Raw genomic sequence first — 23,886 nt, 5'->3', positions numbered from 1 at the left:
GTTGAACTCTTCTTATCTCCGGGTGCAGCCGTTGGGAATGTTTGCCCACTTTGATGGTGACACTTTTGAATGTGCCTCACGTTGGATTTTTGAGCGTACAAATTGCGACATGTGATCGGCCACACAGCGTGGCACGACTTCACGTTCGTGTTTCAGACCTCAAAGTGTGAGTTTGTGTGTGTTCTGTGGGCATCGTCTACCTGATGATGCACAAGGTGTAGCGGTAGAGACGTCTTTTGGGAGACGTCTGGCCTCGACTGTCTCCTGAGACACTCCAAATGGAAAGACGATCTACGCGCTGACACACACACACACACAGCATGTACAAATGAGTACAGAATAGAAACTAGAATGGGCACTCGGTAGAGTGCATACCTTCGCATATCACAAGATTGGGCATTGAATTATGAACATGTTGGCATTAGTTGCATGCAAATTGGATACAAATTGACCGTGCTATGGTAAAAAGAAGATTTAGACCTTTTCATGACCTTAGCCTTGACCTTTAACCCGATCGATCCCAAAATCTAATCAAATGGTCCCTGGATAATAATCAATCATCCCACCAAATTTCATGTAATTCTGTTTCATACCTTTTGACTTATGCTAATAACACGCACGCACGCATACAAATACACGGCGATCAAAACATTACCTTCCGCATTTTCAATGGGAAGGTAACAAAAGTATTTTGTATTTCAGTACGTAGTTGTACCAATACTTTGGTTTTTAGGAGAGATGTCTACTAACCCAGAGTGGTGGGGCAGAGGAAGACTCTCCTGGGAGACTGCCACCCTCCTTCTCCTCCTCCTCTTCTGCCTTCTCCCTCTTCTCCTTCCTCCATGGGATTCAACTGCTTACACGTTTCATCGTGATACACCAGCCTAATGAGAACAAACAGAAACACAAAGAGGAGTTCATGAAAGACACGCCCACCCCCAAACGACGACACTTTCGAGAGGACAATGATGTGCGTCTGTTTCAGCCGTACATGTCAGAGGAGAGCGAGTGGTCGTCCTCGTGGTACTCCCCATCGTCGCCGAAGCTCTCGTCATACGTCTCCTCCGTCGAACCCTCGCCTCTCCGGATGATCGGCCGGCGGCTCTCACTTGACCCCGAGCTGCCGACAAACAAACAAGCACACAACCAAAACAAACAAACCGACAAAAATGAACAAAACGGCACAGATGGAAAAACACGTAGACAAATAGGCGGACGGATGTGAACATGAACACAGAGAAAAAGAGAAGCAGCTGATTAAAACTCAAAGAGGGGCTTAGGAGGACTGACTGAAACCCCACTGAGCCGTGTAGGAAAGGGAAAAAGGAGGAAGAAGAAGAAAAAGAAAAAGAACAAGCTCGAAAGAAATGGAGGAGAAGCAGTTGGGATTTACAACTATTTTGTAAAAACAAAACAGTAAAAAACATTAAAGGCAAAACACCTGGAATATGACAAACTGATATAGCGCGACTAAGGTGCAGACATCTTTAGGAAACAAAGATTAGGACAGACAAGATAATGGCTCATAATGTTGGTTAATACTTGGAGACCAGTATTGGATTGTAAGCCCTCTGGGAAATTAAGCAGTTTCATGTTACGCTGGTCTCATTGAAAATGAAGGCCAATAATTCTTGGAATCAGATGCTCTCTTTTCTACTCATCTCTTCAGGGAAGTGGAGGCAGTGCCTCGAATAATCTTGATACAATTTGGTTGGGAGAAAAAACCCCAAGAAAGTCCTATTTCTGAATTGTTTTTTTTCTTGAGAGACAAGCTTAATCTAAACTCTGCATATTATTACATTTGTATTATGTTGTATTCTCTTTGTATTCCAAAGATGTCTTGTCCCCTTATCTGTCCATATCTGTTTCATACTTCAGACTTAAGCTTTAAGGAGACATCCTGACATTTAAAGTTATACATTTTCTTCTTCGACAGATAGTTGAAGTGTTAGAACATGTGAGCTCCCTAAAACCATCTGTTAATGGTTGTGTTTCAATACAAAATAAGTCATAACAAAGTTAGCAGTACCCATTATTATTTACTGTGAATACCCACAAATAAAAATAAAAATTTTTTTTTTTCGAGCACCAACTCATAAACTTCACCTCAGATATGCCTGGTGAAGAAAAAAAAAAAAAAACATTTCTAAATGTTAAGATGTCCCTTTAATCCACAGTTATTTAAGTCGCTCCACAGCAAACTCTGGGTTAGAACAGCGTTCCATTAAAACCTGAGTAAGACTGTTCTGGATCTGCTGGATCAAGCTCACTCCACTTGGCCAGAGGTTAACACTCAGGTGGTAAATCAAGGGAATCCAAAGCAAAAGCGTATACTGTACTTTGTTTTGTAATGCAGGACTTACTTGGTGATCACAGGGATAATGAATAAGTGCAACTCCTCTCTAACAAACTATGACCAAGTTGTCTCGCAGGTTGACCTTCTAGGATCAAGAAAATAAAAAGGCCCTGCGAGTCACGCCTGGAAGCTGCAATGTTTCTTTAATAAATAAATAAATGACCAACATGAACAATTTGGCTGTTCTCATAGACTTCCTAATAAAAATATTGTTGCAATTGCCAAGACACAAAGACTGGTACTCGTGACACGATTACTGAAACCACGAACTCTGCTTCACACTCAGTTTGAAATTCTGAAACACACCTTTACAAATCTACTTTACAAACATCATTCAAAACTAAAACATGCGTGTTGCTTGCTAAACTCTTCCATTTAAATGTCCCACTCAAAATCGATCACCTATAGCACCCAGAATGCACTTGTGAAAACACCTGTAATATCAGATCACTCAGATAAATACGATTTAGTTTTCTTTTTGGTGTGAGAGCGTTAGAGGGCTATCATTGCAATAAACTATTTTCCATGTGGCTCACAGTAAAATACAGTAACTATGTTTATTTCATCTTTATTAATGTATTCATGACTTTCGAGAATTAACTAACTGCTTGTATTTGTGTTCATAGTTTATATTTACAACTTGCTAAAAATGAAAATTCCAAAGACTCTACATAAGTGTTTTATACTTAGCACATCAGTGTGAAATAGACACGGGGAAAGGGTTATTTATTTAGTTTTGTTTATATAGTTTTGCAAAAAATATAAGATATTTGTTTTTTGGTGTATTATGTTTTTTGGTATTTGTGTACAGGGTTTGTGTTTTAGCAATTGCAAAAAACTGTAAAGCTAAGTCTAGCAATAAGTATTGGGTTTGACCGGAGGATGCTGATCATCGAGCAGAGGCTATCTGCCAGTCGGATCATGTGCAACCCTGACGAAAAATGTCTATAATGTGTCAAAAAATGCAAAAGGATTATACTTAGTGGAGATCGCGCTCTTTTCACACAGCAGAAATCAACCTCTGGGGATGAACAATATCCAGAGCAAAATTGATAGAAGAAAGAGCAGATTATAGGACAAAGAGCATACGTTGTGTCTAACCCAGACCTGCCATGCAATAGCAGAGAACAGTAGCAGTAAGAGCCGTTGATAGGAAACATTTGGCTGCGTTGCACCAAACAGTCTATCCGTGGCTTTAGCAGCGGCATAGCGCCTGGCTGTGCGACAGCAACTACTGCATTATGTGCACAGCAAATCTCACCATAGCACTGACAGCGATGCCATTTTATGTAGCATTATGAGACCTTTTTTCACGCAGTCAGGGGACGAACACAACACACGCACGCACACGCACACGCACACACAGTTTCTCTCTCTGTCCCCTGGCAACATACCGCATGAGGGTGTCATAAAAACACGTCCTGCTCGCCACCAGAGACAAAAGACAGGGGAAAAAGAGGAGGAAGAAAAAAAGAAAGTGAAGGAAATGGAAGATAACATTTTTTTTTAACCCTCCTGTTACCTTAGGGTCAATTTGACCCCATTCAATGTTTCACGTCGGTGTTCTTTCGGGTCAATTTGACCCCAGGCTGTTTTTCACTGTGTCAAACATATAAGAAATATCAACTTTTTTATATATTTAAAGGGCTATTTAGGTAGTCAACAAACACACATAAAGTACCTCACATTTAAACTTGGGAAACAATATTAATTCTAATAATTTCCTGGAGGTTTTAATTGCTGGGGTCAAATTGACCCCGAGGGTAAAATATGTCAGTAAATATAAAGGTAACAGGAGGGTTAAACATTGAATGGGGTCAAATTGACCCTAAGGTAACAGGAGGGTTAAATGTCATCATGGTTATTATGTTTACAGGCTGGTAGAATAACTGTGAGGATGGTCAGGAGAAAGTGATGGACTACCAATTCATGCCAGAACGGGAAAGGAAAAAAGACCCCGACACGCCAATTCAATGAAAGAGGTTAGCTGCAGCATGCACTCACCTCTTTGGAGGAAAGCACCACGCAGACCTCGGCAGCAAGATGGGGGTGAGCGGCTGTCCCGTGTGCCCGTCCACAGTGCTTATAGATGGGCTCGGGAACCGACTGATGCCCTGGGTCACCACCCCGATCATGCCGGTGTTGTTGGCATTGTTGATGTTGGCATTGGAGCCCGATGAGGAGTAAGAGGAAGGGGTGAAAGTGGTCGAGTCCACGAGCTTCTCGTGGGACGGACTCTCGCCTTCGCAAGGGGAGCCCTGCTGACTGATGTGCAAAGGACGCTGGGTAGTGAAGGACTGTGGGAAGGAGGCGCGGCCATCACTCTGGTTGGAGTGGTTGACGTGGTTGCTGAACAACCCACCCGTACGCTGTGGGGCGAGAGGAGAGATGGCGAGAGAGAAGGGAGATAGAGAGAGAGAGAGTAAAGAAAAGGTGAAAAAGAAGATGAGAACTGTGGAATAAGACGGGAATTACAATGATGTTTAAGTACAAATATCTTTATATCTTACTCCACTTAGACAGAAGTACGACTGTCACATTCACAAAGCTCTACCCAGCCGAGATGGAAATGCAAAGCAACGGCCTTGCGTCACAAACCACGGGGAGGTGGTATTCCCAGTTTTAACGGCTATGTTTCAAAGGAGTGGTGCGATCTTATTTATAATTAAGTTTAATAAAGTTGCTCAAAAATATTGAAAACTGTATGTAAAAGTAACAAAAAAAGTAAAGAAAAGAAAGGACATGGATGTGACAATGACATCGACAGCGGAGGCTGATAACTCACCCTTGAGCGAAGAGGTGTGTGTGTGTATGTGTGTGTATAGATTCTGTCAGAGGCTGACAGTTACAGTGCTCTATTGTTGTTTATATTTTATAATTGCATGATCGGCCTTTAGATGTGCTTCTAAAATGCACAAGATCAATGATTAAAATGTAGTCGCCAAGCTATGTGGTGGAAATCAGGCTTTCGTGAAGGCTTTTGTGATTGTTGAACCTCTGAGCACATACATGCACGTCTGTGTATGTGGATGGAGCAATAATATGGCTTCAAGCTGGACGCTGATCATCTTTCTCTCTCTCTCTCTCTGGAGAGTGAGTGAGGGTGTGTGTATCCAACCTTTACCCTGAAGATATCATCCTCGGATGCAGCCGACACCGGCTCCTTCAGGCCTTTATCCAGCTCCTCCTCCACCGTCAGGTCTCCAGAGATGGCCCTCCGAATCTCTGGACCAATGTCATGCAATGTCCGCAGGCCCGCCTACACACACACACACACACACACACACACATACACACCAAACACACACAGGAGTTTCACTTTGGTGGAACAACACAGTGACCTACATGATTATCTATTTAATGGCAAAACTCTGATCAAGGCATATGTACAAAAAATATATATCTGAAAAACCTACTGCTGTCTTCTGAATGACAAAGCAACACATATACACAGATGTATAATCATGGGTGAACCGAACTCCTCCATGTTTGTGTACCTGCAGAGAAAGGGCCGTTTTGGGGGCCACCTTTGCCACCAGCCCTTGTTCTTTCCTCTTCTTGAACTTGCGGAAATATTCCTGGATGAGGAAGGTAGCGTAGAACTTCCCGACTGTTACCTCATCATCTGCAACAAATAATGATACTCCATTCATGATTAATGCGCAAAATAATGCCACACAGTATTTTTTGCAAGTGATGCTGCCGTGGTTTTGGTCAAAGTATTACGAGAACATTTTAAATTGAGTGTAATGACATTTTCTATATTTGTGTTTATTGCTGCATACCTCCAGCAGGGGGCACTACTTGATCCAAGAGCTTCATGCTGGTTCTCTTCCAGACCTTCTTCACTATCGCTCTCAGTTCCTCATTGGCCTGCTCCAGGTTTCCTGCGCACACACACGTACACACAAACACACACACACACACACACACACACACACACACACACACACACACAGTATAAATACCGTCACGAGGCAAATGGAGGGGGCAAGGCCATCCCCCTTGTTCTTGAAATTAAAAACGCATGAAAGTTCGCTGAGTCAAAAAAGTAAAGAAAGATAAACTGAGACTTGACAAGATGGTAATAAATTGAATTCATATATATATATATACCAATGTGCCCACCTTTGTGTGTGTGTGCAGGCACATGCACAGACATTTTGGGGGGCAGGTGCACAAACCCAAAAAAAGGGCACCCATTGCCAACAAAAATTCTGACAGAGTTGAAGCATAGGCCTAAGCGTTGTGAGCGTGTTGGGAGCATGTCGGGGCGAAATTCTTACAAGAACTCAAATAAATACCCCGTCGGATATCAAAACACATTTTTATTCTTAACCCTCCTGTTACCTTAGGGTCAATTTGACCCCATTCAATGTTTAATGTCGGTGTTCTTTCGGGTCAATTTGACCCCAGGCTGTTTTTCACTGTGTCAAACATATAAGAAATATCAACTTTTTAATATATTTAAAGGGCTATTTAGGTAGTCAACAAACAAACATAAAGTACCTCACACTTAAACTTGGAAAACAATATTAATTCTAATAATTTTCTGGAGGTTTTAATTGCTGGGGTCAAATTGACCCCAAGGGTAAAATATGTCAGTTAATATAAAGGTAACAAGAGGGTTAAATATTGAATGGGGTCAAATTGACCCTAAGGTAACAGGAGGGTTAAATACTGATGAATAAAAAAAGTGGCTCCAGCAAAAAGGGGCACTTTTCTCATCCAGGGCAAAAGGCTGGTGCTTGAGCACCACTAGGGGTCTATCTGTGCACGTGTCTGTGTGTGTGTGTGTGTGTGTGTGTATCCATTGCCCATACAAATGCATTCATGTGTGTGACTGTTACCGTCTGTCTTGATCCTGAGTGCGGTTCTGACCAGGGCGAACAGCGTGGCGTTGAACATCACGGTTCCATCGCTGTTCAGAGGCATGTTCATCGACACCAGGCGCTGCACGAGACACGTCGTTTTGATTGAGCACGTAAAGTTTTCAATATGAAAAAAAACCCAGATACATTTACTGAGCGAACTGCCAGCACCTATTGGCAGCCGGCTCAAGTGTGTTGTAAAATAAGCAGACAGTGGTTTGACATTGTGATCACTCTTCATTTCCCTCGAGAGGGACGTGAATGTCTAAATATCTCAAATATGTTCTCCGTACGGTTTGTTGTCAATGTGCCCTTTGAGTCACTGTGGAAGGTGTTGTGAGCTGTCAATGTGCCATCACATTGATACCACGGATTAACTATATGTCTCACACCTGGCAAATATATATTTTTTAATTCCACCCAAAAATAGGAGCACAATTAATTCTGATTTCTCGATTTCCTGCAGCCTGATCAAATGTTTGGTACAGTTCCCGCCGCCTTTACACCATGTCTGGGCCGAGTGTTTGCAAGTATGTTTACCTTGCATGCTACTCGGTGTGGACAGAGCTTTCCAAAGCCCAGTGGGGGCTGGATTCTTCGCAGCAGGGTCACCACATCAAGATGCTTTATTCTCCCTCTGGAAACAGAGCGCAGGTCACATTATAGGAATGCTCTCCTCCATCTCCTCATACGAATTATGCATTTTTTGGTGGCTGTATATTAATTCTTCTGCAAACTTACTTAGCCTCTGGGTCATATTCAGCCCAGATCCTCTTGAATTCGTCAAGATGATGCGGCCCCAGGATTGACCAATCACGTGTCAGGTAGTCAAAGTTGTCCATGATGACTGCCACAAACAGGTTGATGATCTGAGGATGATCAGGAATCAGTCAGACATTCACACAATATGGACGAACGCTTGGGTGAAATTAGAACCGCATAACAGCATGCAGCGAATCACACTCAAATCTATCGAATGTAAAATGTAACTTTAAAATTCATTGGCTGGCTGTTTGCAAGATCTATAAACTATTTGAGAATACTTTTTCTGTAATTGATTCCAGTACCTATACTGTGTTGAAAACCGTCTGTTTAACCCTCCTGTTACCTTCGGGTCAATTTGACCCCATTCAATGTTTAACCCTCCTGTTACCTTTATATTTACTGACATATTTTACCCTTGGGGTCAATTTGACCCCAGCAATTAAAACCTCCAGAAAATTATTAGAATTAATATTGTTTTCCAAGTTTAAGTGTGAGGTACTTTATGTTTGTTTGTTGACTACCTAAATAGCCCTTTAAATATATAAAAAAGTTGATATTTCTTATATGTTTGACACAGTGAAAAACAGCCTGGGGTCAAATTGACCCGAAAGAACACCGACGTTAAACATTGAATGGGGTCAAATTGACCCTAAAGGTAACAGGAGGGTTAAATAAGTGGCACTTTGAACATCCACTTGTTTCCCTAAGACATGGCACTCACCAGAAAGGCACAGAGCATGTAGAAGCTGACAAAGTAGATGATGGCAAACTGGCTGCCACAGTCCTCGTGGTCCAAGTTGGTCTCATTGGTCGATCCCTTCTCACACGGCCGAACGGGCAAGCACGCCAGCATGATCTCCTGCCATGCCTCACCTGTTGCACATCTGATAGATAGACATGCATGCACACACACACGTTGACGCAGATACGCATGCAAAGATACGATAGAAATACATTAGAAGTACACATACAGTACATGCATAGATATGTGAGCGTGTATGCATACGGGCATAAGTGTAAAGAGAAAACACACACACACACACACACACACACACACACACACACACACACACACACACACACACACACACACACACACACACACACACACACACACACACACACACACACACAGTGACAAACAAAGAGAGGGGCAGAGACATAAACACAAACACATATGCACAAGTGTTAGATTCACAATAAAGGGTAAAATCAAAGCACCCTTATTTTCTTATATCTATATTTACAGAGCTAAAAGCTTTTTTTATTCATATTGTCCAAAACACAACTGCCTTCCATTCTGAATACGAGCTTTCTTGTTTTTCCGGGTGATCATTTTCGGCGAGCTTCACTGTTCTTCATTAAGTTGTGTACATAACATAATGAAGTATCCAAGCATCCGGCCTTCTCTGAATGGAAGCCCATTGCTACGATTTATTCCATGAAGGGGTCAGTGCATAGAATATTAATAAATAAATACTCTATATGATTTTATGGCAACGTTCTTACAGAAATAAAAGAATGCAATACGTTATCATATCTGATATATGTTATTTGACCCCTGCATGGAATCTTACCCTCATCTCAACCACACAGGACAGAGAGGTTACTGAGACTGGATCCAGGCAGTTTCAATGTGTTATCAGTAGAGTCCTCTGACAACTGAAGAAAGTATCGTCCTCAGTGGACCAGAACAATGTGCGATAAATCAGTCAACTGTACAACAACTATCAACTAACTAGTGAGCACACAGGTGTAAGGTACGATTGTAGATGCTCTTTTAGATGCTGATAAGTAACTGGTGAGTCCATGTTTATTTTCAATACATGAGTATAAATATGATTTGAGAGATGTTTGTAAGTTCACGGTACAAAAGGCTAAAAAAGGGATTAAAAGAAGATGTATTTCTGTTGTAGGAGTCCAATTATGGAATAATTGTGAAATGGATGTAAGAATGGTGAACTCCTTTTTGGTTTTCAAGGGAATTATTTATAAAAAAATTAAAAATGTCATTAAAAACGTATTAATATGGAAGATGTATGTGGTAGTATATATAAATATATTTTGTTTTTTATTTTGTTTATTGTTGTTTTGTTGTTGTTTTATTTGCTTCTTTATTTTATATTAATTTTCTGATTTATTTAGATTTCAATTTAGGATAGGAATTTATAAGCATTTTTTTGCTTCTACCTATACCTTTTCAGTCTTTCTCTTTTGTATATTTTATAGGATAATATTGTATTGTATTTGATTTGATTGACTGAATAAAAAAATACAAACAAACAAACAAATGTCGGCTTTTTTGTGATTATAGTCACGACGACATCTTTTTATAAAACGTCAGTGGTAGCTTCGAACGAAAATATAAATGCTTTTCAGAGTAAATGGAAGAGATCAAAATATCGGAGAGCTAAATGTAAGAATTATTGTTGTTGATGAAACATTACAGGAGGTAATGACAAAGGGAGAAGAAGATGACATTGACTTTGAAACAATGGACACAAAGTGAAGATAGGAAGAGAAGTGGGTGGAAGATGAGGGACAGGAAGGAAGAGTAGGACAAAAGATGAGGAGCGTCGTCATCTTCCTCACCTGAAGAGCAGCAGCACCGCCTGAGGGAACGTCTGGAAATTGTTGTTCCTGTTGATCTGCGTGTGGTCTCGCAGCGCTATCTTACCAAACATCTGTACGGGAGGGGTAAGGAAGTAGTCACAGCACACGGGATATGACGTCAGCATCGACAGGAGGAAGCGGTTGCTCTCTGGGACAATCACGACGAGAGGCCGCTGTCCCTCTCATCATCATTGGCACAGACAACTCAACAGGAGACACGAGAGGAAGAGGAGAGACAAAGACGAGCGACAGCTGGCGGCAGAGGAGAAGTGGAGGAGAGAGGGACCACGTGACCGAGTACTCTGGATGACAACACTCCAGGAGGACAGACACAGGATGGAGGCCAGCTGGAGGAGAGAGGAGAAACACAACAGAGGGAGGAAAACAAGGCGACGAGACAACCGCTTACCTGCATGCCGATGACAGCGTATATGAAGAATAGCATCACTATAAGCAGAGCTACGTAGGGCAGAGCCTAAGGAGGAGAGAGACACTTTAGTAACACGTCGTGGACAGTATTACCCTGCACCAAGGCCGCAGTCCGTTCACTTCCATCTAATTAGAACAGATTAGTCCACAACTGATTTCGGAAATTCTCGTTCGAAAGGGTTAAATCGTCTATGCGCGCGTTTCTTTCTCAAATTAGCAGTTGCAGTGAAAAAAAAACTTTGTGGAGTGGAAGTGAACTGATCTGCAGCCCTGTGTGGCACAACACCAAAACAATCCGGCACAAATCATCTGACTTCGAAGTGAAAAATGCTCAGTAAAATACTAACTGCTCTCTGAGTTGAGCCAGGAGACCAGAACAGGTCGGTCCTCTATAGTCACACGCCTGGGAGACTGCGTGGAGGAACTGAGCTCCTGGCTCACGTTACCCCCGTGACTGGGAGGGCGGGGCCAAGTCATGACGGATAAATGAAACGGTAAAAGTGTGACTGTGTGTCAATGTGCAACCGAGTGATAATTAAACGAGGATACGTTTACAGTTAGCTGTTAAGTACAGTCAAATATTCATGAGCACTTCTGCTGTCAACCCGTAGTGTGGTTTCCAATTTCAATGACATGAAGTGGCCCGTCTCACTTGACACGGGGGAGAGAACAGATTATTTTCATTTCCCCAAAACTCTCTATCAAATGATTTCATTTTTTTGGTGGAGTGCTTCGTTAAACTTCTTTTCTGCTTAACCCGCCCACAGGGAATGGTAAGCTTTCAGGGGTTAGTAGTAGGGTGTTGGAAAGGGGAGTAGAAGAGGAGGAAGAAGATATGAGTATAGGAAAGCGAAGAAAATAGATTTCTGGTTACGGTTCTTAAGTTCCTGGCCTATCCCCAGGTTCATGTCCCTACATCCCTCCCTGCCTTTGCAACAAGACTCCTAAACCTCGTCTCCGTTACCTCACACCATCCCTCTTTCTCTACCTCCGTTCCCATCTCGACTAAGCTGTCCGATGTCCCACCCTTGTGATTTCTTGCAAAAAAGAGGAGGTGGAGACGAGGAGGGAGGAGGCGAGGAAAGGAGAGGCGGCTTGTGAGACTCCACATGGCTGAATTTACACAAGAACACGGATCTTTTAGCCCCATGTGACTCAGATCGGATTTTTACAAGAGGATTTGCACAGCATTAATAACATTAAATGAGATAATAACCTTTTTGGCAGTCGATGCCAAGTCTGAATCACAAAATCAGTGAAATGTAGTTAACAGCGTGCTATAGCCTCAAAGAAAAGGCTCCAATCTGGTTCACATTGGGGTTAAAGCTCCACTTTAGCTGCACCATTCAGTCCTGTGTAAACCCAACCCTCTGCTCTAGCATGTTGTGTCCGGTTCTCCCCTCACTTGGAAGGATTTGATGAAGGTCCACAGCAGGGTCCGAATCCCTTCCCCGCGAGACAGCAGCTTCACCAGCCTCATCACGCGGAACAGCCGGAAGAAGGTGATGGAGATCCTGGCGTTCTCTTCAGAGTTCTGCAGTCCCTTTTGGTGGGGTTTGGTGTTTTTTTATAGAAAAAACACAGGACGCATGGGAACACATGCAGATAGGTAAGGGGGAGGGGGTGGGGGAACAAACGCACACACATACATACACAGACGCACACACACACAGGTAAAAGATGAACATACAAACGTACACACACACACACACAAGATATATGCAGAAATGCAGACATACAAGTAATATTCATATACATATTCCCACCCACATGTATATGTGGATGTCAATATATATAACCCACACGCACACACAAACACACATACACACATACACACATACACACTGAGTTAATAAATGGAGATCTGCGTCCTACAAAATCCCATCAAAGTCAACTGACAAAAGAGATCTGGGAGAGAATCGGGCAATCATGCTCATTTCTCTGGCTGCATGGAAAAATCAAATGGCAACAAAGAGATTCATCATCTATATATTAGCTTCCTAAATACACCTGCTTTTACCTCTCTTTATGTAATAGATAAGTCCGACTGTGCAACAATTACTAGTCATTGTTATTTTGCAGTCTTTAAAGGCACCTTCCGGAACCATCAAAACCCGAAACAGCTCCGTCCGTCTTTCCTGATATTCAGCTGTTGCTTCCACCTCCCCTCAGTCATGTCATTCGGTGAAGAACACACTCTCGGGTGCTGTTTCTCTACCTATTACAGGTTAATCCAGCCTTGCAATGACATTTGACAGACAAGCATGAAAGTACTTTTTTAAGCCCCTCAAGATTTGATTCCTCTGCACGCACTAAAAGCCGAATAGCGGCGATAAGGCCGGAGAGATCTCCATCAATAAAGTCGAGCGGTTTTATAAATCACTGATAACAATTCACAACAGATACAATAATAGAGCCTTTCTCGATAAATCAGGCAGGCAGGCTGATTGTTTGTGTGACGCAACTGGCCATCCAAAAATGACTTTCAGGTGGTCAAAGCTATTACTACCCAGTGCAGCCCCTGCCAGGTTAAAGACAATATCGTCATGGGTGGTTAACCTCGTCATCTTAACTTTTTGTTTACCATGATCTTTTTTCACCCCTGCGATTCTTATATTTGCAGAACCTATTCATGTGGTTTGGTTTATTTTGAAAGGTTGCAGTTTATTCCAAACATCTCTTCTCTGAGGTACAAGCTTGAGTGAAACTGTCACTTTCTAACTGTCTGTTGTCCCAAACTCATCCACAGGAAATAACTCCACGATGAAATATTCAGCCATCTCGCTGAGTGCTATTCTAATACGGATTTAGTTATTCATGCTGCTGCTGCTCATTAAAAACAAGGGCAACATCATGATTTGTGTAAAGCGTGATGCAGTTAAAACATCAACCCAGGAGCCACTATGTTTAAATTCAAATTAAACTCCAAACAGCAGATGGACTGGGTGAAACCAAAGATAACGTTCATACAACTACCAAATCATCATCAACCAACAGCAGTAACAATTACGCAATCACACCTCGCTACACTCGTCCACACAACTCCCGCAGGATGCATAAAATAAACCGCACAACACATGCAGCGCTCCGACCAGAGCAAAGCTGTTCCGCACTGCGTCGGCCTTCTCAGTGGTAAATAAACACGACATCCTCCTCCTACCTGACTTCTGAATCTGTTTCATGCCATTTGGGTTTTTCCAAGAGCCCATCAATTCTTTATGCTAATCCCACAGAGAAAACACAGTGGGCTCCTAAGAAGAACGAGTCATTGTCCACACACCTTACTGCACGTTTGGGATAACAGATGTCATATGTTACTTGTCAAGAGTTGTGCTCAGAACTGGTAATAACTTGTTTTATAACATGTTCTATAAAAACTATTATATACACTACCGTTCAAAAGTTTGGGATCACCCAGACAATTTCGTGTCTTCCATGAAAAATCACACTTTTATTTATCAAATGAATATGAAATGTAATCAAGACATTGACAAGGTTAGAAATAATGATTAATATTTGAAGTATTAATTTTGTTCTACAAACTTCAAGCTCAAAGGAAGGCCAGTTGTATAGTTTATATCACCAGCATAACTGTTTTCAGCTGTGCTAGCATAATTGCACGGGTTTTCTAATCAGACATTAGTCTTCTAAGGTGATTAGCAAACACAATGTACCATTAGAACACTGGAGTGATCGTTGATGGAAATGGGCCTCTATACAAACTAAATTTTAGAGATATTTCATTAGAAACCAGACACTTCCACCTTGAATATTAATTTACCACATTAACAATGTATATATACATTAACGAGTGTATTTTTGATTAATTTAATGTTATCTTGATTGAAAAAACAGTGCTTTTCTTTGAAAAATAAAGACATTTCTAAGTGACCCCAAACTTTTGAACGGTAGTGTATCTCTGGGTTAACTGGGAGCCTTTCCGGTGCTTTCTGAGGGAAGAGGTCACGTTCTTCCGGCGATGCAGATGTGTTGACAAGTAACTCGAGACGTGCGTCGTCCCAAACGTAACCGACAGATGTGCACGAAAATGACGAATTCTTCTGAGGAGTGTAAGTTAAAATTCTGTAAAGCAAGTAATACCACAACTGGACCACAATGGGGACCATTGCACCATTAAGAGAGTGGGAGAGGTACAGTGACAATAAGTGTAACAGAGCGAGTCAGAGAAAGAGAGAGAGAGAGAGAGAGAGAGTCTAAATATGAAGAATAGTTTGAATTGTTCAGAGACGAATGGACAGATTCACAGATATATAAGATAGACAGCAGGCCAGTGGAGAAGAGTGAAAGAAGAAGAGACAGCGCAGTAGCGTGACCATGATGGCTTGCACTCATGACCAAGCACTAAAGATACCATACCCATAAGGGAAGGGGGAGAAAATTGCAAGCCATGGGGGAGGTGGGGGCAGCGGGCACCATGGCAACGGCAATAGCCACTCAAGCTAAGTCACAAGACTCCAGTTATTCTACGCCTGCACAATACAGTGTCCTTCACCATATGCACATCGTGTACATGTCGGCACATGTGAAACGACAGCTCCGTAAAGAGGACTCTGGACATGCTGCAGAAGATGACAGCGGGAGCCGGCGGGACGGATGGGAAGCCCAAACTTTTGGATTCATACCACGGCTGGCCGAGCAGCAAGGATGGAGGGAAGGAGGGATGGCGGAGGAGGTATAGGGAGGCGGACGAGGTTACCGTCGGAGCGTACCATTGGCCTTACCACATTGGGGGGAGAGGAAGAAGAGGAGGAAGAGGAAGAGGGCGAAGAGGAGGAGGACGAGGAGGAGTCAGCTGGCTTTAAGGAAAGGCAACAAAGATCAGCACCAGAGCAGCGCCCTGGTGTGTGTGTGTGTGGGTGTGTGTGTGTGCCTTTACTGTTTTTATGTGAAAAGTAGTCTTTGGGTATTTAGAAAAGTGCTATAGAAGTCTGAATTATTATTATTATTATGATAAAAGTAGTAATAATAATAATAATATAATCATTTTTTATTTTTTTATTTAGTAATAACCGCTTGGCTACGGAGGGTCCAGTCTTTGATCGACCCTCACATGGTGAACATGTAGAACAAAAAAGGAGGGAGGATTCTGTAAGATAAGACTACGAATGGAGACTGAACCCATCCTCTGTGAGGGCCACGTCAGGTCCAGAAGATTAAAACATGTACGAAGTTTAAACTATTGCGGAGATTGCCGTGAACGATGGTCTGGGGCAACGAGCTGATGGTGTACGTGAGCCCATGGGCGCGTGTGTGTGTGTGTGTGTGTGGCGGCTAATAGAGGGGCGCCTCTGTAGCTATCTGTTATTCTTTCTGCCAGCTGAAGCCAAAGTACAGTGACAGTGGTTGGAGCTTTAGCTTTACTCAGGCTATGTTCACCAAATGCATCACGGCATTAAAGGACAATGCCTCCTTTGAACATGTGTTATTCGAGCATGTCTCTGACCGGAGAAGAGCCACGATCCAAGTGAAATTAGACTTGAACCTCCTTTTAGGTCACAGATGCATCAGAATACCACAATCACAAAAGGCAGGAAGTTAAGATCATCTCGGTCAGTCGAAGGTGATTTTAGATGCTTTTGGAAATTGGAGCCCAGAAGTATTTCAATAACATTGAGAAGCACAACGATAACATACTGTAAGGAGACACCCACTGGTCATCTCTGGGATTACAACATTGTACATTGGGAGTGATAGATTAACTTCTAGTTGAATCTATGACCCCGGAGCTGTTCACTCTTTGGTGTTGGTCCTGTTAAAATACCTGAATGAAGAAGTTAAAGGAATTTTAACAGAGCCATACACACAACTGTATGATTACACACACTAATGATGTACACAGAGGAACAGGTTGTCAAGATGCTTATAAACCTGTAGTACAAGCATGTAGTCTTTGGGAAGGGATACATGGTTGATGTGTGTGTCTGGTTGTGTGTGTGTGTTTGTGTATGTGTGTGTGTACATGCCTAAGATGAATAACTGAGGTATTATGGTGTGAAAGGAAGAAAAGTTGGGAGGAAGGAAGGGAGGGAAGAGCGATGGATAAAGGGAAGTCAAAGATGAGTTGGAAAGGTGGGGAGGAAAGAAGGAAGGATGGAGAAAGGGAGGGATGATGGCACTGAGTGAAAATATTTGAGTGTGTGTGTTTGTCCGTGTGCGAATGACACAAAGGGCCAGATGGGTCAATTTAAACGTAACTAAATTCTGAATTTGCTTAAATTTCTACGAGAAATCAAAGCTGTGAACCACATGAGATTCAACTCAAATCATTCCTTGTAATCGTATTTCTCATTCGGATGGGACACAGCAAATTACAAAGTCTACCGTGGATTTGAAGGATCTGGGCGTGATTTTTTAATTTAACCAAACTTAACAGTCAATTTGTAATTAAATGTACAGTAGTTATTTCAGGCTAAGCTACAGTGCAGATGTGAGTAACTGTAGTTGCAGCGCATCGGATTTAAGAGCTCATTTAAAAGTATTTTGCGCCGTTTTCTCACATTGCATGTTGTGTTTACAGACAACAATTTCATCAGTTCAGTCAGTTTAAAAGGTAAAATGGGTCTCTTGAGAACACTATCACCCTCTAATTGAAGTTTAGGTTTGATCCATACATTTTAAGTTGTAATAAAGAAACACAAAAGTGCATTTTAATATATATATACATATATATATATGTGTTTGTATATATACTGTATATATATACATATGTGTGTATATATACTGTATATATATTGTATATATTTATATATATAAATATATACTGTGTATATATATATATATATATATATAAATACACACACACATACACTATAATTATAATTGGATGACCTATATGAAAAGTACGAGAGACCCGTTTTACCCAGCTTGCATTTCAGGTGAGCAAGCAGCACCGCAAACCAACGAGAAAGAAGACAGAGAAAGACAGAGATAAACATCCAGAAAAGAAGATCTAAGTGAACTGAAAAAGCTCAGAAAGAGGAAGAGAGAGAGCTGGAGAAGAGAAGAGGAGGCATTCCGAACAGAGAAAGAAATAAGATGCAGTCCATACTGGCATCGTCTGCAAGAGCAAACCACTACAAATCTATTCAAACTACTTCTACTCACACAAACGTAAAAGAAACCATAAAGTATTTAAGAAGCACCCGCAGGTTGCTGGGCAGAATTAGATTCTGATTCGATGACCACAGAAAGTGCAGCGAAGTCAACAAGCACCCAACAGAGCAGCAATGTGGGTGAACTCAAACGAGAGATTTTAGACATTTTATATGTACTTAAGGCAAAGTGAGAACATTTTAAAAGATGGCCTGTTACTGCACTGCGCTGTGCACTTATAGGAATGCAACGACAGAGAGGTAGCTGTTGGCAAGCTGCGACTATTAGTTTCTAATTGCATTGCTCAGTGTGTTAGAAAGCATTCACCTGTGCATTTATAGCCTGGTTAAATGCAGTAGCAGGCTAAAATCTAAAATGTCTCAGTAGCAGCGTCCCAGATCAAAAACACGGAGGATCCTCGAAGGATCCAAGTGCGGAGGGTTTCTTAAAAAAGACAAATAGAAAAAAGGTAGCTCGGGCATCTCATCACCCAAATCATTAAAAGCCACCAAAGAAGAAGAACAACTAAAATACTTGGGGCATGCCATAAGGTTAGGGGTGAAAGAGGCTAATCATGAAACATTCAGGAAAAAACGCAAACCAATCAACAAAATCAATCAAACAAAATCAAAAGCACACTCCAAGCATTAAATGCATCAGTGACTTGTATTGATGACAAAGATGTATATCTCTGGCCCGTTGAACCTCAGTTTTAAAGTGGCTGATCGGTCAGTGGTGAGTCCCCAATAGAAACGTCTCTGTTAAGTGTCTATGAATATATTTACACACCTCATCTCCCCTGATATAACCATCCTGTAATAACTAGACAGAATGCCTGAATGAAACATAAAATATCAAAGTGCAGTTTTTAAATGACCTGTTTTTTGCAGCCTCTCACGGGGACAAATGGATTCCCTTTTCTAAAGGCCCGAAAACAGCAGCCCAGCTCATACACCTTGGGAGACACGAACCTTATTTGTATGCCTGCCATGTGCCGTCTGAGGTAAAACACACTGCATTGCACCGCGGGGGGAAATACCGGTGAGCATGTGTTCACATCCTAACCTCATGTCCTCAAACCAAAACTGTGTAGAATAAATGTATTTATAATGGATTAGCCATAGTCAGAATCTGTTGGAGCCTAAATACATCAACGTCTCAGTCTAACCTGAGAGTGTTTTACAGTAATTACATTAAGAACTAATAGCTTATATTTAACATTTAAGTACGGCCTTTAGAAGAGATGAGCGGCTGTATGTAAGTGTCTTCGTAAGCTGAAGCAAATATGCAACGTATACCAACGTTAGATGCTCAGAAAGCTGCCTCTACTTCCTGTCTCCTGAGGAATTTTCCAAACAAATAATTTCCTACTCCAGCAAATCAGCCTCCACAGCAAAACACGTGGCCTCTTCTATTAATCCATTAAAAGGAGACTCACTTTGCAGTGTGCTTGGTTCTCGGGTTATTCTCCTGCCAAAAAGCACTTTGAATATCACATGAATAAAACATCAATTACCCCTGAAGTGTAAATACGATAGACACTCAACATTTGACTTGTGTTCGGGAGATTCTCATTCAGCCTGTTGACCATAGGGCCGCCACATCGATAATGAATGAATTCATACATACATTTACATAAATTGCATGGGTCCTGAGTAAATTTATGGATCAAATTGTTCCCACATTACAAACAATAAATAAATTAGTGCAACTTTTTTTTTTCTTATTTGAATTTAACGTTTTCCTGGTGATTTATGAATCGAGAGCATTTCATGTCCCTTATGTTAAATCACCAGTGTTTAAAAAAATATGTATTCATGCCAGGATATCTTTTGCTTTTGCAAAAATGTTGATTATTTATTGAATTATATACACAGTATCAGGCCTGGATATGCCACCTGTACATCTGCCATGCTATACGGTGTCCACCATGCCAGGGGAATGGACACTATCCCCTGTGGCAATGATAAAAGATCAAATAAATGTGAGCGCAAACCAAAAGCTGCTGAGAGAATGCAATAAGTCCTGTTGGCAAGTGCAATAGTTTTTGATGCTCAGCAGACCGAGGCATGGATACCTATCTGAAGCAGTTTCAAATATTACAAAAACTATACGAAATACTGGAACAAGATAATAGCATTTTAACGTCAGCCTCATTACACTGCAGACGATAAAAGTGCAGGAATTGAAAAAAAGGGGGGGGGGGGGAGATCAATGAGAACATCCATTGTTATTAACCTTACATTTTAACAGAAGAATACAACAATGGAGTGATGACAATGTTAGTTACCCAAAAAGGTATTTAAAGGGTCAAGGGTCAACGTTCTGTTTAGTTTTTGTCACATGTTGAAATGCTCGGTTCTGATTTCACCACATCTGGCTGTTTTCTCTGCCAGACTGATCCGTCCATCGCTTAAGTTCAAATGCGGTGCGGCTGAAGTTTCCTAATCATTTGAAAGCATGCGAGATGGGTATCGGCACTCGGTCTGTTTGTGTGTGTGGGAATGGCAGAGCAGGCAGGCAGGAAGGGAGGGAAGGAGTTGGACTACTTACGTAAACCTCAGTGATCGCTATGTCAACAATGCTACCCACAACTATCAAGGCATCAAATGTGTTCCATGCATCAACAAAATAATGCTGCGTAGGGGTGGAAAGAACAGAAAAACAACAGAAGAAAAGGACAGAACATAAGACATTTAAAAAATGGAAAGAACGTAAATCAAAGGAGAGAGGAGAAAAATAAGATAAAAACATTATATACATGAGCATTGGAGTTTTTAGTAGGAGGAGAGAGGGAAAGAATCAACAAAATTCAACGGCAAAAAAATGAAAGGAGAGGCATGTCTAAAAGAGATGGACAGCAGGAAGGGCAGCGGCGATCGGTCATGCTTGTCCATGAGAGGAAAATGTCAACAACAAGAACAGTACAGAACCAATTGCAACAAAATCACAACAACAACAAAAACGCCCCTGTTGCTGTGGTTAAAAAAAAAAGAAGATGCGTAAGTCTGTTTGTGATTGGTCAGTGAGTTAGTTCAGTTAGTGAAGGAATTAGAAACCTGAGGACATGTCACCGTCGGATATGAAGTGGACAAAAAAATTAAGAACCCGACAACATCTGAGATACTGTAAGGAATAAGGAATAAGGAAAGAGGACGCAAGACAGGAACCCTGAGTGTGCGACGCTAAACCCGGCCTCTGTTCTCTCTACTTTTTAAGATTCCCAGGAGGAAGCTTGTTTTCCCGCTCAGGTGGTTGTGGTTAGGGGGTCTCCTGAGTAGCAGCGGCCATCTTGGAGTTAAAGAAGGAGGAGGGAGAGAGGGAGAAGAAGGAAGGAGAGAAAAGAAGAGGCAGAGAAAAAAGGAAGAGAGACACAGAGAACAGACAGCACAACACAACACAGAATAGCCACAAAGGAGAGTGGCAGAAAATGAAAGATTCAGAAGAAGCGAGAGGGCAAAAGACAGAGAGAGAGAGAGAGAGAGAGAGAGTGGGCATCGTACTTACGTTGATCTCACTGAGAATGACGTCTATTATGCTGCCAATTACGATGAGGAAATCAAACACATTCCAGGGATCACTAAAGTACCCCTACACAGGATGAGGTGAGCAGGGGAGGAGGAGGAGGAGGGTAAGAAAGGTAGGTTAGAAGGAAAACAACATCTGCTGCCACTTCGCAGACCTATTAAGGTGGCATGAGGTTGTACAGTGCACTGAGGAAACGGAACAGAAACAATCAGCTGATGAACCGACACATGAAACATTTTAATTCTAATGAGCAGAGTCATCTGGTTTCCTTTGCTTTGTTCATCAAGAGCAGCTGGATTTCCTGCTCCGCTATGGCGTGTTAGATGGCAGTTAAATAAGTCGGTGATTCAACTGAAAGTACATTTTGTTTGTTTAATTTATTGAGAGCAATTTATCATCATTAGCGGTACAAAGTGAGTATTTATGAAGAAAACATCCGCGTAGCTTCAGGCCAAAACAGCATTATTATTTAGAGTGGGAAAGTCCCAACACATATATTTAGTATAGTGTAAGAGGAGCTGCATCTTTTGTGACATTCTGGTGCAGAGACTCAGCTTTATTATATTGGGAGAGGCAGACACGATGTAACGAGGGTGGTTTGGAAACCGGCCTGGCGCGTGGCCTTTTCAGAATCGTTCCATAACTGTAAAGCAAATTACATCTCAATCAGATTCAGGGAGGACTGTTTTCCCATGGCACATTTAGATGATTCCTCTAACTGTGGGCTAGGGAGGCTGATGATGTTACCATGTTTATCCCAATTTTGTGCAACCGGATTGGAAGAAATCTGTTAGTTATTGTTCGTCTTAAGATGGTTGGAAGTTGAAGCAGGGGAATTAGAATGATGACTGTCTGGATACTGAGATGTGAGACTAGATACTGTGGTTCACCTACAGAACAACTATATAACATCCTTAAACCCATTGTGGATGCACAAACAAATACAACTCAATTATTGCAGGTTAATTGACAGATGCGGAGAGAGTCTGAGTGAAGATTAATCTGACGTCAGGAGGGAACGAAGGGATCGTGATAAAAGCTTATGCAGATATTACAAATAAATCCTGGACTCTATCAAGGTTTAAATGAAGTTGTTTGGAGGTGTAAGAGTGTTAATGTCAAACCAGGATTATACATGAATATAACTTAGTATCTAAAAGCCATTTTGATATTAATTGATTCGACAAAACACATTTAGACACATTTTGGTTTTAAAAGTTGAAATGTGTTCAGATGCTCAGAACTATCCAACACAGTAAAAACAAAAACCTGCGAAGCAACGCTGAGACAGTGAAACCTGTAAAAAAAAAGTTAAAAAGCATTAGGACACATTTCCATCCATAAAGGAAGTGTCACAGGAGCTGATTCCACTTGTGTGCTGCCGACTGTAATACCTGGAAGTAAAAGTGTGAGTGAGCTGGTCCTCTGTGTGTGCCGGAAGAGTTTAACAAGGTCAAGCCAGGAGCATCCTACGGTTGCATCTCACTCACGCACAAATTAAGTGCGTCACGTTTTCATTAACATCGTCCAAATGGCTTGGGAACACGTCCACATGCTGCGCTGTAACTTATTATACAGACATGAAAAAAGGAAAATGGGAGTCACTTTGGATATTGTTTTAAAGATTTACAACTTGCAAAGATTCACAAAGTTTCAAAACGCTTTGAAAAAAGCTGATCTGATCAGTTTAAATAAACGACATAAGGAAAACATCGTATAACGTAATGCAGCGCAGCATGAGGTCAATTCCCATGCCCAAATGTTTCAAGTAGATCATTATTTCCAACGGTTATTACCAGATAACTATATTTCATCCTTCTTAATACATAAACATTGTCCCTGTGGCGCTTCACTGCAGCCCACTGCTCCTTAATAACTAAGGATGGGTCAAATGCAGAGACGATTTTCCCCAAAGGGATCAATAAAAGTGTACATTTCTTCTTCTTTCTTCTTGGAGAAAATTATTTGGATTTTATAGCTCACTGGAAAAATAAAATAAATAAGTTTAAAAAATCCCTGGCTTCCAAAAAACTGATATTTTTGTGAAGGCAATTAATTAATTGCAACACGTAATTTACAGTAATTAACTCCACATATAAAATAAATAAAAAGTAACATATTCCACAGTTTTTTTGTCTTCTTAAACCTGGAGTATCGAGAATTAATCGTTTTACATTTTGTTTTGATTGATTCTAATGAGCATAATGTGTA

At 41.4% G+C, this 23,886-nt stretch overlaps 1 protein-coding gene across 5 annotated transcripts in view; it reads right to left on the bottom strand.

Annotated features, from left to right (window-relative positions):
- The window catches only part of cacna1c (calcium channel, voltage-dependent, L type, alpha 1C subunit), a 191,959-nt gene that overhangs the window by 5,375 nt on the left and 162,698 nt on the right, over positions 1 to 23,886 (bottom strand). The window contains exons 32-47 of one of the 5 annotated variants that reach the window (XM_056425339.1): positions 21,655 to 21,738; positions 20,701 to 20,784; positions 12,440 to 12,577; positions 11,015 to 11,080; positions 10,585 to 10,676; positions 8,714 to 8,876; positions 7,969 to 8,096; positions 7,768 to 7,864; positions 7,207 to 7,309; positions 6,142 to 6,243; positions 5,854 to 5,981; positions 5,481 to 5,615; positions 4,361 to 4,725; positions 992 to 1,120; positions 751 to 884; positions 201 to 298 (exon numbers count right to left, since the gene is read on the bottom strand). In XM_056425339.1, coding sequence (XP_056281314.1) covers positions 201 to 298; positions 751 to 884; positions 992 to 1,120; positions 4,361 to 4,725; positions 5,481 to 5,615; positions 5,854 to 5,981; positions 6,142 to 6,243; positions 7,207 to 7,309; positions 7,768 to 7,864; positions 7,969 to 8,096; positions 8,714 to 8,876; positions 10,585 to 10,676; positions 11,015 to 11,080; positions 12,440 to 12,577; positions 20,701 to 20,784; positions 21,655 to 21,738 — 2,046 coding nt within the window. Of the gene's footprint in view, positions 1 to 200; positions 299 to 750; positions 885 to 991; positions 1,121 to 4,360; positions 4,726 to 5,474; positions 5,616 to 5,853; positions 5,982 to 6,141; positions 6,244 to 7,206; positions 7,310 to 7,767; positions 7,865 to 7,968; positions 8,097 to 8,713; positions 8,877 to 10,584; positions 10,677 to 11,014; positions 11,081 to 12,439; positions 12,578 to 20,700; positions 20,785 to 21,654; positions 21,739 to 23,886 lie in introns of all 5 variants that reach the window. The other 4 variants (XM_056425335.1, XM_056425338.1, XM_056425337.1 and 1 more) reach the window with 4 other exon arrangements.

This window comes from Pseudoliparis swirei, chromosome 10, assembly GCF_029220125.1.
Source record: "Pseudoliparis swirei isolate HS2019 ecotype Mariana Trench chromosome 10, NWPU_hadal_v1, whole genome shotgun sequence".
Lineage (NCBI taxonomy): Eukaryota > Metazoa > Chordata > Actinopteri > Perciformes > Liparidae > Pseudoliparis > Pseudoliparis swirei.
Note: the sequence above shows the minus strand (reverse complement) of the source record. Positions and strands in the feature narration are given on the sequence as shown.